This window comes from Salarias fasciatus, chromosome 1 (assembly GCF_902148845.1).
Source record: "Salarias fasciatus chromosome 1, fSalaFa1.1, whole genome shotgun sequence".
Classification (NCBI taxonomy): Eukaryota; Metazoa; Chordata; class Actinopteri; order Blenniiformes; family Blenniidae; genus Salarias; species Salarias fasciatus.
Genome location: NC_043745.1, coordinates 15,561,952 through 15,582,357, shown reverse-complemented (window position 1 = coordinate 15,582,357; position 20,406 = coordinate 15,561,952). Strand labels below are relative to the sequence as shown.

The following is a 20,406-nucleotide window of genomic DNA, read 5'->3' as shown; positions in this document are numbered from 1 at the left end:
CAATGTAACATCTTGAAGCCCTCTGGGCACAACTGTTGTTGTGATACTGGGCTATACAAAAATTAATTAACTGATTGATTGATTGAACCCCGTAGAGGGCAGGATGATACCCAGGAACAAATTACTTAAATCTCACATACTGCACCTTTAAGAAGAAATTGTAGATATTTATGTTGTGTTTATGGCTTATGGAATCAGTATGGGTTTAGAGTACAGAAACTGCCAACAGGAAACACTTGACTATATTTGATTTCTGTTGCTCCACACTGTGATCCAAACAGAGCAGAGGACTGTGGTCTGAAAGAGGGCTGCGGAGCTCAGGTTCATCTGAGCTACAGCACTGGCAAACAAGTCAAACTCGCACTGTAAATGATCTGCACAGTCAAACTGGGATCAGGAGCTGGTGGAGAAACTGCCATACCGCTTTTACGATCACTTCTATAAGACATTCAGCTTTTGTCTGACAAAATGATTCCCCTTGATGCCTATATGAAGCTGCTGCTAAATATCAATGCAGCCAACAATAGATTAAAAGTGGAACATCAAACAGTGAATCTAAAAAAAAAAACGCGTATCAGTGGAAGCCCCTCTGTTTAATGTCCGTCTGCTCACTGGCCTGGATAAGGAGAGAGAGCAACAGGTCATTCATCAAAGTCAGATGTCGGAGTGAAGATAAGGGAGAGGAAGTGCCCCTGTGTCTTTGTGGTGGTCGCACACAGCTGATGGTCGGATGATTCCCGGAGACACTCCAAGAACACACAGATATAGATGTGTATTGTGAATCTCATGCTTTGACTCTTATAAGTAGACACTTATGTGTTGTATTAAACAAAATGAAGGCCGATTTTTGTTGTAAATCTTATAGAGTTTAGAGTATAGGGTTTGAATGTTTTAAAAAAAATTAATTTCTATACTTCTATGCCACTGTATTAACCGGTGGTGTCGCAGGGCGCTGCAGCTGAGTCCAGGTGATGGGTGAAAGCAGATCCATCACAGAGAAGGAGAAACAACCACTCACACATTCACAATCCAATCATCTGGCTGAGGGACTCGACCACAGGAAAGCCACAAACAAGGAGAACATCCAAACCCCACACAGACAAGCTCCCCAGCCCGGAGTTGAACCGGGGACAAGACGGAGAGATGCAAATCGGAAGAAGAGATGAAAAAAGTGTTGATATAGAAAGTACAGGACATAAACAATTTCATCAAAACACAGAAAAGGACAAAACACAAAGACTGAATCTATATGATTGATGACGAATGTGATTTTCAGTGATTTTAAAAGAAGCAATCGGGCTTTCTGAGCTGGTAAAGAGGGGAGGATGTTTTCAGGAGCCGTTTGCTGAGTCAAGTCAGCAACACAAAGGAGGTCGTGTTTATAACCGAGATTTGTTTTTGTGAACATGCAGGAGGACTGGAGCGCCGCCCCGTGACACCGAGCAGCTGGCCATATGTTGGGGAGGCTAAACCTCATTGAGAACAAATAAATGTGGAGGGAATACGGCTGCATCGCCGCGCCGCCGTCTGACAGATTCAGAGCACGTCTCACGCAGGACGCCGCCGAGCAGGAGAAAAATACAAATAAATTATACATTGTTCTTTAAAAAGCTTCTCAGGTTCTCTTTTTGAAACATACTTCTTAAGTGCACACGATCCAGAGGCTGGCGTGGTGGAAGGCACCGACTCAGGAGACTGTTGTCATGGCGACAAAGGAGTTTTTGAACATTTACATACAGTTTTCTTCTTTGAATAAAATTGGGTCAACAAGACGGGGGAAAAAAAGACAAGAAGTAAAAACAAGACCTACTGGGTGACCAAACTCAATCACTTCAGTCCTCTGGAGGCACAACATGAATTATTTAATTGGTTTGGTATAAACTGCTCCCAAAAATACAGATTAGTGAGGTTTGGTACATTAAAGTACTTTTTTTGTCGGAAACATAATTTATTCTCATAAAGTGAATCAAAATTAGTGAAACTAATGGGCCAAAGTCAATTATCAAGTGCATCAAAAAAACAAAACAAAAAAAACATAAATAGAATATTTGCTCAAATTATTATTTAAGCTATTGTACACTGGGTGGTGAGCTCTATCAAGCTACAGCATGGATAAATAAAGTGAAAACTTACTGATAGGCCAATAGTTCAGAAATGGGTTAAAAGATAAATCTATCCCACAATAATCTGAGATATTTCAAATCTTTTTTTGCCATGTTATGAAAATAAAACATGCAGAATGTCAAAAATATTCAAATATTTTGTAAGATCAGGTGTTTTTTTTCCTTTTTAACCTAAGGCCCTAATTACCACAAAAAAACTTTTCAATTGCTTGAATTGGTTCTGTTTAATTCTTACAAGTGTAAAAGTAACTGACAAACCAGTTTACTTGGAACTTCAAGAGAATATTAATATTGTATTACACCCGTATATATTGTATTGTTCTTGATTTTATTATAAGGACCAGAATAAAATCTGAGAACTTCTTTCATGTGTAAATAAAAGGAGGACGCATGTGATCTGAGCTCTCTGGGACACAGACAACATGCTGTGCTGAGCTACAGAACAAAATAATCTGAAATTAATTCAGTGATTCAATATGTGGGTGTGTATGCATGACCGGAGACATGGAGGGTTCATTAGCAAACATTCATGACTAGTCAGAACTACTCTCCAGGGAAATGTGCACAACAGATAAAACATTTTTTTTCAAAATCTTGTTGAAGTCATATTCATGTCAAATGTGCTCCCTCTGCAACACCAACACAACCATCAACTCAAACGTTTACACAGAAAAGCATTCTCGTTATGAATGAGCGTTCACTGATGACCCCTGAGCTGCTGCATTACAGGAGTTGTTTGGGCATTAAATTGACAAAAAAAAAAAAAGACCTGTCAGAAATCTTTTATAAAAGCTTCCTAAAAAATCTCACTAGTTATTGGGAATTTCCCCCCAAAAATGTAAACCATTAAAATGCAGTTTAACATAGGTATGTAAAAAAGGCAAGAAGACAAAACAAAACAAAACAAAACAAAACAAATGCATTAAACTATTAAAAAGCAGCAGTTATCTCCATGAAAGATTCACCCAGTTTTCCTGTGGCTGCTACTGTGTTCGTCTCTGTTCTTTGACGAGTGTTGCCTCTTCAGAAAAACCACAGCTGAACTGAAAATGGATCTGAATGTCGACTGCAGTGTGTGGTTTACTGGTCCAGTGTTTGTCAACATGTTTTCAGACTCAACTTCCTACTTTCACATATACCATTTCAGTTTCTGTCTTAATGACACTGTTGTTCACAGTTTCTTCCGTGTGCAGATGTAAGCAAAAACTGGTGCGTTTAACACAAAATGCTGCTTTTTTTTCTTGCTCTTTTTCAGTTTCTCCATTTTCGCCTCTCTTTAAAACCCAAGCAATGTTGCCAGCTAGCGCGTGGTCCACCGGATTAGTTGCAGTATCTCTGACCACCGGGGCACACACTGACATCCTGAAGCCTCCAACTTTAGTCTGCTGCAGTAACCTCGGCTAAATCACAACCGGCGTCCGGGCCGGGGCTCAGGGTGTCTGCCAGCGCGTGCTGGGGCCCTGCAACATTTCCACGTGGCCCCTGGGGAGTCGCACATCAATTGCTCTCAGCTAAATGCACTCACATATGAATATTTCAGTACAATTTAATGTTTCAGCTACAGCCCCAAAGGAGCAGAGCATCAATTTGTGAACACAGTTCTCCTGGAGTTAAAAGCCAGGCCGGATAATACAGTATGAAAGGCTCCGTCGATCCAGTGGGCCTTTTTTCAGTGGAGAGCAGGAAAAAAACAAAAAGAAAAAAAAAAGAAGAAAGAAAGGATAAGCATGCCTCTTTGCATTTAGAGTAAAGCTGCATACCAACAGCTTTCAAAGTTTCCACTAAATTAAAAAAAAAAAAAAAAAAAAAAAAGCAGCAGCAGGCAGTATTTTGGTTCACCAGCGTCGCCAGTCGATTTGGCAAGCTGGGTCAGTTTTCCCAGAGCTCTGGCTGCCTGCCATTTGGTCTCAACATGCTCTCACACACTCACCGAACACGCACACACACACAGCTGGTGGAGGCAGCGGGTCAGAGAGCTGTGCACCTGCTGTCCTGTTAATAAAATACCCCAAAGTGATGCTGAAACCTCTTCCTTCACACAGAACAGCTTCCCTCAGGTGTGAGAACATGAGTGCTTTACAAAACAGGCAGATTGTGACACAGCTAAGTTTATCAGCTGTCCTGTAAGTAGAGAACGACAAACACCAAAAGCCTGTATAACCGTGCACGTCGTGCTCGGTTACCCGGCCTGCACACTCAAAGAGCACATCTTCAGGTTACATCCATCAGATCACAAAACTGACTTTTTGAAATGGTTAACAATATTTTATGATGTGGAAAACATTGAAAGTTGGGAATAAAACAACTTCCGAAGACATGAACAAAGTTTTTCTATTCTATTCTATTCATCCTTAAATTACTACTTGTCACGTAACATTTGAACTGCAGACTAATTATATTGAATGGCTAAATGAAAACTTTTCAAAAATCTTAAAATGTAGTAAAAAAAAAAAAGTAAAAATTAAAATAAGTGCTACATTTTGCACTCCCATCAAAAATTATTCAGTAAGATAAACCCTATACTGATAAATGTCTGTACAGTAAAACATAATCAACCCTTGTCGTCAGTTCTGCAGCATGCTCTTTGCAGCATGTTATCTCAGTGTGCTGAGGCATCACACATTAAGCCATAGCATTGTTTTGACTGGTATAAACAGAGCTGCCTCTTCCCTCGTTTCAGTGACGCAGCCTCTTGTTGAAGCTGCTGATCAGCAACAAGGTTGCTGCTTTGTGCTGATGAGCGCGGCTGATAATAAAATACAAGATGTGCATTTGTAAAATAAAAGAGGCGGCTGACAGTTACACTAATAAGGTAATAATGGGACAGGTTCTTCAGCCCAACAATGCAGAGCTGCCCTGCGGCACCAATCAAAAATTAATACTAATTATCATGTGAATACTGCATTAACTCTGAAGAATTATGAATTATAAATCTGCAACATGGTTCCCCTCTCAGAATGGCCTCGCTTGCATGCGGATGTGATTTTTTTTTTCTTTTTTTTTTTTCCCCAAGCGGAGACATTTCAGAGGGGCCTGTCAAAAAATAAATAACTGTGCAGTCAGACATAACATCACTGCTTGTGACACAAACAACTATTTATGGTGAGATACAATGTGATTCGATGTCTAAAATACATCTTTTTTCAGATCTTTCTGCAGGTCTTTTACTGAATGATTTGTAAATTGTTACACATTTTTTTAATATCTCATAGCTTGAGTGCTTGTATTAATTTCACTTTGGGCTGACTCTGGACACAAGAGTGGACTGAAAGCACTTAAATACAACTTGCTACCAGTTCTATTAAATCATTCAGAGTCTCTAAACTAGCCATTAACTACATTTCAGGACGCTGAAATGTTGCTTGAACGTGTGGAGGAGTAAACAGGTACGTTTGAGTGGACTAATTTAAACATGGAGAAATTAGAAGTAATGAATGTTGCAGCACTGCAGACACTTTTGTCTATTTAACTACTCTTATATGAAGCTCCTGAATGAAATATGTTGATATCTCCTGAGCACAGCAGCAGCCTTCAATGTAAATGTTTTATTCAATAATAGCACTCATAACCAATTTGGTTTTAGTTTAATTTTATTTATAATATACACTTATATATAATACACTTTATAAGTGTAAAGTGTAACCATCCTAACAATGGATTTCTTTTAAAAGAAAACACTTATTTAGTTTCATTTGTGTTTCTCTATGTAATTGTTATTTATCTTGATCTTTGGAACACCTTGTCTGGTCTCATTGTTCCTGGGTCATTGCAAAGTGAAGCATTTTGAATTTCACAAAACTCCATGAAAAAAATACTCTGATTAATTTGCAATCATTAGCAGTATTAAAGCCACTTTAGAAATAAACTAATGCACCAAACATCTTGAAACCTGAGAAGTGATGGGACACAAACTTGACCTCAAAAACATAAATATAGGGTTCAAATTCTTAAAATTTCACAAACATTATGTAGTTCATCCAAAATGGAGCATGGTTTTCACATTATTTAATATATTTACGGTAATAAAAATGTCTGATGTGAAAAAAATTGAGACGCTTCAATAGATATACACAAACTGGCACAACTTCAAGTGAATCCAGCTCCGGGAGTTGGACGGGATGGCCATAGTAAATTACTTATAGCTCTGACAATAGAGGCATCGCGCCACATAACCCTGAAGCATCCCGGAGAAAACTAGTCACTGTGAAAACTTCAGTAATGTGGCCTGGGAAGGCCCCTTTGAATTCCAAACAAGAACATTTGGCTCTTGCCAAAGTTTAAGTGGATGAGTTCAGTCACACATATATATTTCATGAGGTTAATGGGCCCCATCAAACTGTGATTAGAGATTCTTCTGGGAGGCTTTTATGCCAGAGTGACAACCAGGATGGCTGCCCCAGATCTAGCAGTCATTAACAGGTCACAAACAATGATGCCATGTGTGATAGCTGCTGTCTCCGTGTTATGAATACATAAATGAAAAACTCATAAACGTAACCCTTGACCTGCGGCAGCGGCCAAACAGCGAGGGCACCAATCACTTTCAGGCTGCATCATGTAGCACAGGCTTATCACATCACATTGTGAATTACACTGTGTACAAAACATGCATAAATAAGCCACAGCGCCATGACCAAACTTTAGTTAAAAGACATAGAAAGATTTATAGAAATAGGCACAATATACGCCCCAATGAAGTGAATCAGGCTCGATTTACATTTCAATATTATGGTTAATTTCCATGATGTTTTTATTTTCACCAGCTGACATGGGTTTTCTGGGTTTTTGACAGCACACATTTTTTGATTTACACTCTTTGACTTTTTGTTAGTTTCAGTTCCATTAGAAATCACAGGATAATCAAGTGTTTGGGCCATTAGAGGGAGGATATAAATACACAGAAGCCACTAAACTGGCATCATGTTTCCTCCAAATTCACTATTGTTCAGAACACTCACGACACACGACTCGCCCACATGAGCAGCGCTCACCAAAGAGTCTCAGGCACTGAACTTCAGTCATGTCTGGTGAACTCTAAAAGGGGGAGATTATGTGAAGACAAACACAAGTTTCAGTTGAATTCTTGCAGGACTGCACAGTGGTATTGAAGTGCAAAAAAACTCCCATGTTGGGCTTTGAGGCATTTCTTGTGGGAGTTTGCACATTCTCCCTGTGCAAATGTGGATTTTCTCCAACAGTTCAACAGATGTCAATGTGATTCCAGTTTCTTCGAAACTATAAACAATGGAGGTTTGAAGAGGATGCTGCTCTCTCTGAGACACATCACATCTATAGCGCTATTTAAAGTGACTGACGCTGGCGAGTCAGTCAGATTGAGTTAATCACATACGACACCTCGTGTTTAATACTAAACAGAGTAAAGTGGAGCCCAGGAATAAGAATCAATACAGGGGGTATTAAAATATCTAAGATTTAGTTTGATGCAACCTAATTTAATTGAAATGCCATTAGATCTGAGAGCTGCAGCTCTATCGAACAGTCTCCAATTGCACTCATTAAAAGGAAGAAAAACACATTTTAGATGCATGACAACAATGAGATGCATAACAAAATTTAATATTTGACTTTGCACAATGATTTAAGTGTATCAGAAGTATTAAAAGCTTTTATATTACACATTCATGTGATTAAATTGAGTGGATTTTTAATGTAAAAGTAAATATTAATATAACGATACCAAAAAAGTATTTTGAGTGGGATTGCTAAGAATATTTAGCACACTGACAGCACTGTTCTGATTTTCAAAGTTGTAAAAAAAATAACCAAAAATAGTGAAAAACTTTAGGTCCTAAAAAACTATCACAAAAATGTTCAACAGTCTACAGCAGCCAACTGCTTAAACTTTAATCTACACACTGGTAATATAGAAGAAATGTGCTGCTAAGCAGCAGGTAATCACACACAGCCATGTCTGAATATGTTTTCTATAAGTTTTACTGAAGTCCTGTTTCTAAACCACAGTCTTAATATATTCACTAAGCAAGTGTGTGACAAGCCAAGCCTCTTCTGAGCTGATGTGAGTGACTTTTGAAACAACAAAACTTGATTTGAATTTAGAGGGAGAAAATAATTTTGGTAATCATGTAGGATTTTGTGAATTTCATGACTAAGTGGTGAACAAAAAACTCAAAAGATTACATCAATAGCAGCAGATTCCCTGGATTTTCTGGATTTCTAGGAACAACCACTTTACTTTCTCTCTCTAAACAACGCAGGTCTTAGATTATACCAGTAGATGGCGTTGTTTTCGAAAAGATGGGGAGGCCGGACAGAGAAGTGCATCGCACTGACGGTCCAGGATTTATATCCACAAACAATTACAAATAAGAATTATTTTAAGCACATATTTCAGAAAATAACCTAGCCTACATGAAGTGTTTTTCTAGCTGGAATATTCCCAATACTCCAAGAAATTTATTATTTCTTTCGTTTATTTGAAAATAATCATTAAAGAAACTGCTGGTGTAACAGATTGATTAAGGAGGATCTAAAAGAAAATAATTCCACCTCATCTGAGAATAAAAAGCAGCATCAGAGGAGGATTCCTCTTTCTTGTGTGAATCTATGAGGGAGTGATGCACAGTACATGTGCTGAATGGAATGATAGTCATATGATGTCTTATTGTAAATTAATTCTTTAAGTGGTCATATTCTTTATCCTCACAGAAAACTAAAAGGAATAACGATGAAAACAGTATGATAAAAAAAAAACAGCAAACTACTCACCATTACAATACTGTCGATAAAGTGGCAACAGTTCAATTTTTACTTTTAACTTAAAAATGTCATGAATTTTATTTGAAAATAATCCTAATATTTTGATAGATTTTTCAGACTGAATTTCATGGGATGTTTTCCTAGGTAGGGGTGGTGTTCGAGTGTGTGTGTCTGGGGGGGGGGGGGGGGGGGGGGGGGGGGGGCGTTAGGGCGATTGGAGAGTCCAATGATGACGTGATGACGTCACGGGCACTGCGCGTGGGACCCCGCAGCCTCTCCGGCCCCCTCCAGTCCGGAGAGACACAACTTATGAGGGAGGCAGCCGAAGGGCCAGTCGTCTCCTCACATCTTTTCTGCTGCTGCCGCGCTGCCCTCCATCCGTCCTGTATGGTGGATATTATTTTCAGCTCTTCTTTCTTGGGTGATATGGGGGATCATTCCAAAAGTAAGTCGGCCCGGCTGCTCGCCGCAGTTTGAGGGGGCAGGTTGGGATTTCGCCGCAGCGAGCTTCAGGATACACTCGGCTGCGCAGCGATCACTAGAGCACATTTATTTATCGTGCAGTATTGGATAAAATTCATTTGTGCAGGCCCTGCATTTGGAAATAGCTGTTTTAAAAGGAACGAGACAACGACGCGCGTTGCTTTATCAATATTGGCAAAATCCTGCAGTTGTTACATAAGGGTTGTCTAGTCTGCAAAAATTCTCTGAAAAAGATTAGAAACTAAAAAAAGAAAGAAAAAAGCAGCAGTTTTTTAGTGTTGTTCTCTCGGCTGCGTTTGTGGTTAAAAGACTGTGGGCTCTTTGCAGAGAAGCCAGGATTCGCGATGTGTGTCGGATGTGGAAGTCAGATCCATGACCAGTACATACTGAGAGTGTCTCCCGACCTGGAGTGGCACGCAGCCTGCCTCAAGTGTGCGGAGTGCCGGGAGTACCTGGATGAGACCTGCACTTGTTTCGTCCGGGACGGAAAAACCTACTGCAAAAGAGATTATGTAAGGTAGGAATTTGGAAATATCCCCATATTCTGGTAGATCAGCTTTTTTTTTTCTTCCAATTTTCTCTTTATACGTTATTCTAAAATGAGTTTATTTTCATAGCTGTATTATTGGGAAGACAGTTTTGGAAAAGCCTAAATTCTAGTAACGTACTTAAAAAAATACAAAAAAAGCAAAAAAAAAACAAAACACCATCCTAACACAAAAATATATTTAATTCAAAAAGACAAGAATTAAAAAAGAGAAACAAAATCTCCTTTTTCTTGTTAATAATCCCACAACATAACATGAGGATAAATAACTAATTTGAAGTTATTATTTTCAGTGTTTTCATTTTCCCTCCTTGCAATTAAAAAAAATATATATTTTTTCTGTAACTTTCATTTGAAACAGGTTGTTTGGAATAAAATGCGCAAAATGCAACCTGGGCTTCAGCAGCAGCGACCTGGTGATGAGAGCCCGGGATAACGTTTACCACATCGAGTGCTTCCGGTGCTCGGTGTGCAGCAGACAGCTGCTGCCGGGAGACGAGTTCTCCCTGCGGGAAGAGGAGCTGCTGTGCCGGGCGGACCACAGCCTGCTGCTGGAGAGGAGCTCGGCAGGAAGCCCCATCAGCCCCGGACACATCCACTCCAACAGACCGCTGCACCTGGCAGGTCAGCTCCTCTCCTTCATCACCATTATTATTATTATTATTTTTTTTTTTTTGTATGTTATTATTAGTTTATATTGATGCGATAATTTAAACGCAGTTTTTCAAAAAATATTGCTTGCCTGAAAATAAGACGCATTAACGATCACGCTTTATTCTGAAATTAAAAAAAAAAAATTCTTATAAACTGTTGGAAGGCTTTCAAGCCTGAACACCTTTTCTTTGCCCGGCCTCATAATCCAGATGATTTGTTTGTGGTCCGTCTCGGTGTGCGCGCCTCCACCTGATTTTATAATTGATCCCATTAGCGGCAACCTGCTCTGGAGCCATTATCTGAATAATCTGGTATTTGGCCGCGGCGGTGCGTGTGCGCGCGCCGAGCAGCTGACTGCCAGCAGAAAGAAAGCAAGGAATGGAAAGTGGCAGGAGAAACGAATTCAACAACTTTAAACTTTAAAATAATAAAAAATATAGCTGGATCCTTATAATCAGACTACACTTTCAAATTGTGCGTAAAAAGATATACTTTTAATACGTCGTGCGGGCATTGATTCAAGAGTCACACCTTAACGTATCTTTATGCAAAACTATCAATTTTTGGAAGAGCATGTAAGAGTTGAGATAAAATCAAAACCACTTCACGAAAGTGTTTTCGTTGTTTTTTCTTCTTTTTAAATTTCTTGTCTAAAACATTGCTGAGATTTAATCAGTAAATGAAATAAATTGGAGCAGTAATAATGGGCTGACTTGGGGGATTTCTGTGGGCCTTGTCGTTTACCGTGTCACCCCGGGACTAACCGGCCCTGTGCGCCCCAGCAGACCCGGTGGCGGTGCGGCAGGCCCCGCATCGAAACCACGTCCACAAGCCGTCCGAGAAGACGACGCGGGTCCGGACGGTGCTGAACGAGAAGCAGCTGCACACGCTGCGGACCTGCTACAACGCCAACCCGAGGCCGGACGCCCTGATGAAGGAGCAGCTGGTGGAGATGACCGGCCTCAGTCCCCGGGTCATCCGGGTCTGGTTCCAGAACAAGCGCTGCAAAGACAAGAAGAAGTCCATCCTGATGAAGCAGCTCCAGCAGCAGCAGCACAGTGATAAGACTGTAAGCATCTTCGTAAGTTTGACCGCTTGATTACTCTCTACAATTCTTACAAAACACCATGTCAACTCAACTTCAACCTGGATGAATGTTGTTTGTTTTCATTAATCACAGTTTGTAAAAAAAAAAAAAAAAAAAAAAAAAGAAAAAAATATTCCACTTCATTCTATTTTTTTAAACAGAAGTATCTTTTTTAATATGGGGAAAAAGGCATGTTTTTAAAATATATTACTTTGTTGGCCAGAAGTAATTATTCCTGTGAATTTGCCATTTTTATATGATTATATACCTTTTACTTACTTTACTCCTCCAGTCAGATCCAGTGCTGTGCTGTATTTAAACTTTAACTCAATGAATAATGAATCAAGTGCTTTGGCTTCACTTGCTTGACCTCAGTTATAAACATCCTCTGCAAACATGCTAGATCTGCATTATGACTTTATCCTACAAGATCCTTAGTTGATCTTGGCTTTGGCCGGAGAAGGCTTTGAATGAAAAACAGCTCCTTATCAACATATGAATTTCTATTACCATGAAAGCAAACAGAGCACTTTCTCAACCATTAATTCAACAGTATCACTTGATAGACAGTTCTTCAGGCATGCTTCATGCACTGTGGTTTTGTTGATAATTTCAGAACCTGCAGGGCCTCACGGGGACACCTCTTGTGGCTGGGAGTCCCATCCGGCATGAGAGCACTGTGCAGGGAAACCCAGTGGAGGTTCAGACCTACCAGCCTCCGTGGAAAGCCCTGAGTGAATTTGCCCTGCAGAGCGACCTGGACCAGCCGGCCTTCCAACAACTGGTGTGTGTGTGTGTGTGTGTGTGTGTGTGTGTGTGTGTGTGTGTGTGTGCTTAGCAAAAACAATGTGCTTCATTCATAGAGCAAAATTCTTGACACATATTGCAGACAGTCCAAGTGCATCACATAAAAAAAAAACATACACACATGCATACAAATCTATTCAATGTGCAGAAGACAGCTGATCTGATATTTCATGCAGCTTGAGGCTCAGCTGAACTGAGGACTGTCCTGGAGGTCTCTTCTCCTGACCAGGCATTGAAGAGAACTTGAGCAAGACACCCCATAATGCTCCTGAATGAACTGAGCGCCACAGTGCAGAACACTTTGTGCTGCTGAGTCAGTTAAAAAGTGCTATTTAAGTAAAATCCATTTGATACATGCATTTAAATATGTGCACACATAGAGCATTTTGATTTTTTTTTTATTATAGAATACAGTACATGCGTGCACATACAGGAGAATGTATTTCATCTGACGCCATGCGCGCTCAGGGTGTGAGTTACAGCAGAGATCCACTTTAACACCTTGTTTTCCGGTCTTCAGGTGTCTTTCTCCGAGTCGGGCTCTCTCGGGAACTCCTCCGGCAGCGACGTGACTTCTTTGTCCTCTCAGTTACCAGACACCCCGAACAGTATGGTCCCCAGCCCGGTGGAGACGTGAAACGGGGCCCCTCCAGGACCTCGCGCTCCCCCACCTTGTCCTCCCCTCCACTCCTGCAAGGACAGTTGCAGCATGATCCCCCCCACGACCCCCCCTCGCATGTGACCAGCTCATCACATCGCCCAAACTACAGCGGAAACTTTCTTTATTTTCTGACCTGGATGACTGGGAGAAAAAAACAAAAACAAAAACAAAAGACTGACTCCGATTTTTTTTTTTCCTTTTTTTGAGAACACGTGGACAAAAAAAACTAAACAATTGTTGCATGACTTGATGCGGAGAAAGAAGCTGTACAGAAGACCTCCGGTTGGATATACAACAAGCCTCCCCTCAGAAACCATGGGAAACGAGCAGACGGACACTCTGCAGTTTCATTGTGATCATATTGTGTCTAATTGTTTCTTCAACATGAGAATTTTTTGATACATTTATTGCGTTGTAGAGTCCAGTTGACTCTTTTGTCTTAAAGGTCAGAGCATGATAATCTGCAAAGTATTCGTGTTGTAAAAAACAAACAAACAAACAAAAAAAACTTTATCTTAAGGGCAGGATACAGGTTGTTTGAGCTTCTCGAACAAAAAGTAAATTATTGTTATATTATTTATTGTTAGGAAAGCGATTCGTTAAGGGAATATTAACTGATAAAAAAAATAAAAAAAATGAATACATAAATTGCGTGACCGATCTTTCTGCCATTATTGAACTTGCAATACAATATTATTTATTTTTAAAAATCCATCTTGTAAATAAGCAACATTGTCTTTAGGGTTTTAATGCAAAAATAACGCGACTCAAATCTGGTCGTTTCTCCTGTGACATTTCTGATTTGTGAAACGTGCAAAAAAAAAAAAACCCCACCAAGCTCACTTTTGGTTGGCGTTTGAGGGATGGCTGCACAGTTTGGAGAGGGGAACAAAGCAGTTTTCATTTGAGTGGCACTGAATATGTTGTTTGTCCCGTCCGACCTAAACCAAGTTGGCCTGAAGCCTGAAGGGTCGCGCGCTTATCGCTCCTCTCCATCTCGCGGTGTTTCCCTCTGGGTTAGGCAGCAAAAAACAGAAAGAAGAAGAAGAAGGAAAAAAAAAAAAAAGACCAGTGGTCATTTACTATCTCGGGGGCAAAAATGTGCTGTAAATTGTCCTCAGTCAGTCCAGTTCCTCTGGTTGAGTCAGAAGCTGGTCTAGACAGCGGCAGGGATCGGCGACCTCTTATCTAGTCCTGGCATCACCTGCAAGCGATACACTGACTGAAGCCACAACAAACTAAACACACACACACACACACACACACACACACACACACACACACACACACACACACACACACCACACACACACACACACACACACACACACACACACACACACACACACACACACACCAGCTCGTAAAGGGTCACTTCTCCTCCTCGGTTTATTTTCCTTCTCCGAATTGCGTTATTGCGCACGGGGTCAACCGAGATGACAGCTCGGACTAAATGCGCTGACCTCTTTTACACCGCCCTGCAGGATTAAACCAAACTGCGGGGAAAGGAGAAAGCTCCTTCCTAGTCCTAATTTATATATTTATTACAAAGAAGATATGTGAGGGAGTTTCTGTCCGCCTATATTAAACGACGGATTTATTATGATGATTTTTGTTGCAAAATTTCACATTTAAAAAGACAAAAAAAGAGCGAGGTTATTTTTTTCTTTTCTTTCTCTCTTTTCTTTTTACATTTATTTATTCTTTTTGCACAATTTTAATAGTCCAGTTATGCAGCACTTTATTTTCTCATGTTAAGGTCACATCGTTGTAATCGTGATTTTGTGCATATTTTCGGTGCAATGTCAGCGTGTAAATTGATATTCCTAACAACAAAAGTCCGATTTCTTTTTGTAATTGAGCTTTTTCAAATACAATGGGTAAACAATGCGAGGCAGATTAAGATAACACAGATAAGAGAAGAACAACAATGGCGTTTCCAGGGAAGAATGTAATGCTTATTAACCCTCCTGCAGCAGAAAATCATTACTGGGCCGTACATGTTTTCAAAACAGCACATTTTCACTATCAATAAATGTCTTCCTGTAAGTGACAAGGACTAGATCTCCAATAAAATCATAACAGCATTTTTTTTTTTTTGGCCAAAGTTACATATGTGTGTAATGCAAGATACACTTTTTTCAGAATTTAATGGATTATGTTACAAAATATAATTCATGATTAAAAAGAATAATCTGCGATTAAAAACGCAAAATTCAGACCTATTTCTATTAGAAAAAAAGGAGATCAAGGCAAAAAAAAAAAAAAAAAAGATCGCTGATCATTTAAATGCGGCAAAAAACGAGCAGGCGAAGTGGAAGGTGAGGTTTATTGTGCTTTAAAGGTTTTTCGCTTCACTCCTAATATTACATAAAGTGATGCTTGAGTCGCCAACCTGCTCCCATCGTGATCTTTAATGGAGTGAATCGATGGGCGTTTCCTCCCTAAGTAAGAACCAAAATACACATCAGCGATCCATGGCCACACACACATACGCACACGCACACACACGCAGCTCCGGTTGCATTATAAGCGGCTCTCATCGGGGTCACCCTTCAACAGGATCCAACTGAACCTGTTTTCCTTGCTTTTATTGTGACACTCAAAGCATAATAGCCACACTGACCTGTGATAAGTGTACCCCCCCCCCCCCCCCCCCCCCCCCCCCCCCCCCCCCCTCCTTGGAAACAATGCGCTCCCCGCCACGTTATTTGTGATGAACTCGGAGCTGCGCCGAAAACGAGTGCGCACGTTTCATGTTGCCAGCGTGCAACAGGACGCTGTCAGATGCAATGACACCGTATCATTAATGATTAAGAGGACGAGTCCATTTAAAGGTGTGATGTAATTCTCTAATTGGCAGAAGGGTGGGCGTAATTAGATCACCCTGCCTGATGCGGAGCAGCACCGCCCACCCGGACTGAACCAGCGGAACTGCGTCTTTACGCACACCTTTTTGTTTTTTTTTTCTTTTCTTGGGGATATTTGAAGTCTATTTCCTGTACATCAAATGGAAAACATTTCTGGCATACATTTCGGCCTCTGGCACACTGCAGCATGCATTTAGAAAATTCCAGGTGAGATTTTCCATCATTTCCGAATTCAAACAGTTTAGATTCCCATTGCTGTGGTGTTAATCAACGACATAGAGCCAAAGCTCAGTGTAGCCTGAAGAGGTTTCTTTTCTTTCTTCATTTAGTTTTCATCTTTTCTCCAAAGGTGCATATTTTCAAATGTGCAGGCCAGATAGAGGCTACGACCAGGCCTCCAATCCTCTGGAAAAGAGAAGTGACTCAGGTCATACCTACTGTGATTCAGTACAGACAGCTTAGAAGATGTGCTGTAAAATACCCTTCTTCTATAAGGCTTTAAAAAAAGAGGGTAACTAAATATCAAAACCTATAGATCCAACTCCTTCTAAGGAAAATATGTTTTTAGCAGTGTGTCACCAATCTGTGACAAACAAATAATGCTTGAGGATTTTTAATGCAGCACCAAATCACTTTTAGTTTCATCCTTTCTTCTTTTTATGCTTGTAGCAGTAATAGCATGAGGAATCATCCACTGCAATAAGCTCTTCAACATAGATATAGATGAAATTAGATGCTTGGTCGTTCTTGAATTTTCAATGAACAGAGCGAAGAAACATTTCATGATTCAAAGCAGAAGGAAGAAAATGTAATTATGTTCTTGTCAATTTTGGAGATGACTGAAGTTGATTCTGCCATTCAGACAGATGTAAAAGTTGCTGCCTCAAAAGAAGGGACGGATAAATAAAATATATACAAGATTACAGTTATAACAATTATACTACCTCTCACAATATAATATAATATAATTAAAAATGTTTATTTTTATTATTATTATTATTATTATTATTACTGGCAGTGGATATTGAATAACTGAGGTGAGGTTGACAGAGATCTTAAATTGTGCATAAGACGTAGAGATTTTCCTCAAAAGCATAAAAAGATGAAAACAAAAAAAGAATAATGACATCAGAAAAAAAAAATGTTCTGAGACTAGTCCAGCAGAATTCCCAATGACAGAAAGAAAAACAGATAATGTGTAAAAAAGCGAGGGAGCTCTGCGGAGGCTCTGTGAAAGTTTGGACACTGGGCTCCGCCGTGACCTTGCTCCTTCAGAGGGGGCCACCAGCAGAGGAACGGCCAGGACCAACTTCAAGTGCGAAACTCTCGAGGGAAGCATTCTGACAAGCTGACTTAATGCAGAGACTGAGCTGGGAGATTTTTTTTTTCTTTTTCCAAAGCAGAAAAAAAAGAAAAAGGTCTCAGTGAAGTGGGGTGGGAGAAAGCATTGTGAAACAGTGAGTTGTCCAAGCCACCTCATTAGTTTGTGCAAATTTCTATTATTCACTATGACAGCAATGTGAAAAGGATGCAAGGTTTTGGATTTAGTGTGTTCCTGACTCCCACATATGTAAGGATGAGAGAAATTATTGTCTCACTTATAAAATGATGAAGTCATAACAGAATAAGACAACAGCGATCTGTTCTTTCTATTTTGTCTGATTTTCACACAACACAGAGCTTCACCTCCGAGGTGCTTTATAAACTAGATGAGCTGTGTTTCCTTCACCTTTTGTCAGGTGTTCTTAATAGAAAATTTAAAAGCCAGTTTATCTTGGGTGGGTAACAGCCAATTTAACATCTGGTGACAAGAATTTAATCATCTCTACTCCGAGGTGGCACTGATAATGAAAGGGCAATGTCAACATCTGTGTGTACTACCTTTCTGCTTGTGCATTATTGATCCCTGGGAATGAATGCTGCTTTTATGGGACACTGACACAATGAGTAAATATCCACAAAGTACGCTTTAAACTTTTAAAAGCACCAAGGCCAACAGAGGAGTTTTTTTTCTTACCTCTAAAAAAAAGATGCATTAAGAAAACTAATTTCGATTGCAACGTCATATTTTAAACATCATGTCGTATTTTCGAAAGCTGCAGTTTCCTCTTAGTTTTAACAGGTCAAAGCAGCACAAAGAAGACTCCAGACACACCTGCAGGATGGCAAAACATGTCCTCATTTCCTACTGTACTTTGGGTGAACCTCAGGGAGGAAATTGCAACAGTAGCAGCTTTTGCCTGCAAGTATTACACAATTAAAAAAAAAAAAAAACCCCATGCATGTGCATGAATATTGGAACAAGTGTGTTCCCATCGAGCAGACCTCGAGCTCACCTGGAACACACACAGAGAGCGGCGATCAGCCTCCGCGGTGCTGCTGCTGAGACAGTGTCAGAGCTCCGTAAATCACCGCGCCCCACCCACACATAAATCTGCTGCAAAAACAACACACCAGCGCCCATTAGGAGGAGAGAGGAAGGTTGGAGCCGCCCCGCTTTACAATGACTCGCTATAAAACACAACGAGGGTTCACCTGTACCGGCTGCCCCCCTCCTCGTTTCCCCGCTCCTGACAAACTGTCATTAGCCGAACGGGCAAGACAAACACGTGCCACTGGAAGCAAACAGCGAGGCGGCGAGTATGAGTCACTGAAGATGAGGAACGGCATCAAAAGGTTTCGGAGAGACTCTCTGGCGTTCATCAGGGTCAAATCAGTGTCAGTTCAGGAGTTCAAGAATGTTTTGAGGAAGTCTTTGTGTTTTAGATTTACTACTAAAGTTCAATTAACCTCCTGACTCATGAGTTTGGATGGAACAGTGACAAGCTGTAATTATAGCATACAGAGCAGAGACTGAAACGCAAAAGAGACTGAAATACAGTTTCTGACAGGTCAAATCACTGTGCGTCATCGTTTCTCACGGACTGGGAAACAAAGCTCCAAACTCAGATGACTCGGACTATTATAACCTGAATAGGACAATGAAACGTGTGTGACACGGACACACACACACACACACACACACACACATATAATACATCTGATTACATATGACGCATTATTCAGTTTGAAATAGGACATTTCTTGTGGAACAGAGATCAGACAAATCCATGTCAAGGTTCTAATGTAGTTGAAACACATTCACAGAGGATACAGCCTGAAAACACACACACACACACACACACACACACACACACACACACACACACACTCAAAACACAGAGTGACACAAATGGGGGTCAGAGAGAGATATAAAGAGTAAAGTTAAAAAAAAAAAAGAATATGGGATGAAGGTAAAAAAATAATAAATAAAAAAATAAAAAGTGAGGGGAGGGCCGTGTCTGCCAACTGCAGTGATCCCCTCATCCCCAGGCGGTCCTGCCACTTTAAGAAATGAAGCAATATCATTAATGGAGGCCTCGGAGGGCTGACATCTTGCTCCAATTCACCAGTCCCCCGTCCATCACACCATTACGGTGGGCCCAGCAGTATTAAAATCCAATCACTCCTCTGGCTAGTTTGATTAAGGAGGGCAACTGCACAAAGAAGGGGCTCTGACCATTGTTGCCTCTGCCAGGGAGTCCCCAGAGGCTGGAGCAGGCTTTTGGCCCCAGACAGGGCCTGGTCACCAGCTTCACAGCCCTGTTCTGATACCTTTTCTACTTTTCTCTGATGGTTTCTGCTAAAGCAACAAGTTCCTGTCCAGCAGCGGTCGTAGAGAATCCTGTAAGATCAGTCTCATGATGGGTGATGACAAGTTGTCCCACTTTTACTGATACAACTTATATACTGACAGAAATGTGTGCCTGCTGAACACAGCTCATCAGTGTTACACATTAAAATATGTGCAATCAACATATTGTGAGTACAATCATGGACATGTTTTAAATGTATTTGTGAAAACTTTCATACTAACAGTGATGCAAGTACAAATAAAGGTGTAGAAATGATCTGTAGCTTATTGTAGAGAGAAATTATATTATACAATAATGAATCCCAAACATTTAATTAGAGCCTAAGCTGTTACTCTTGCATCAACAGGCCATCAACATGGCTAAAACAAAGAGAGAACAGGTGACGAAAAAGTCCTGAAAAAGAAATTCGAATGTAGCAGATACGTTAACTTGTCTCATTTCTTTCAAAAATATTGAACCAAAAAGCCAAAAATAACAAAGCCACAGTGATACTTGTGCTTTGTGTTCAGTACTAATTGAAAACTACAAACACAGACAAAAATTCACTGTCAATGAAACAAAGAGAGGAAATGCATATTGCTATTTAACTTCAAATTAAGGTTCAGAGCAATAAAGTGTTTAAATCTCATTTGTCCATTGTCAAATGTCACATTGAAAGTTACTTTTTCAAAATCCATGATAGAAACGAGTCACCTGAAGACAAACTGATGGTATTTTTATGCAAACACAAACCCAGTTAAA

The 20,406-nt window shown here is 40.3% G+C and overlaps 1 protein-coding gene across 3 annotated transcripts; it reads left to right on the top strand.

Annotated features, from left to right (window-relative positions):
* Positions 1–9,174: 9,174 nt before the first annotated feature.
* isl2b (ISL LIM homeobox 2b) lies at positions 9,175–13,715 on the top strand. 3 transcript variants are annotated; one of them, XM_030090732.1, is made up of 6 exons: positions 9,175–9,306; positions 9,672–9,861; positions 10,253–10,515; positions 11,331–11,614; positions 12,249–12,416; positions 12,960–13,715. In XM_030090732.1, the coding sequence occupies exons 1-6, from the start codon at positions 9,249–9,251 to the stop codon at positions 13,074–13,076; spliced, it is 1,080 nt and encodes a 359-aa protein (XP_029946592.1). In that variant the 5' UTR covers positions 9,175–9,248; the 3' UTR covers positions 13,077–13,715. The 3 variants fall into 3 exon arrangements, with proteins under 3 accessions (XP_029946592.1, XP_029946600.1, XP_029946581.1); XM_030090740.1 differs by having other exon boundaries at positions 11,331–11,626; positions 13,029–13,715; XM_030090721.1 differs by having other exon boundaries at positions 11,331–11,626.
* Positions 13,716–20,406: the final 6,691 nt, after the last annotated feature.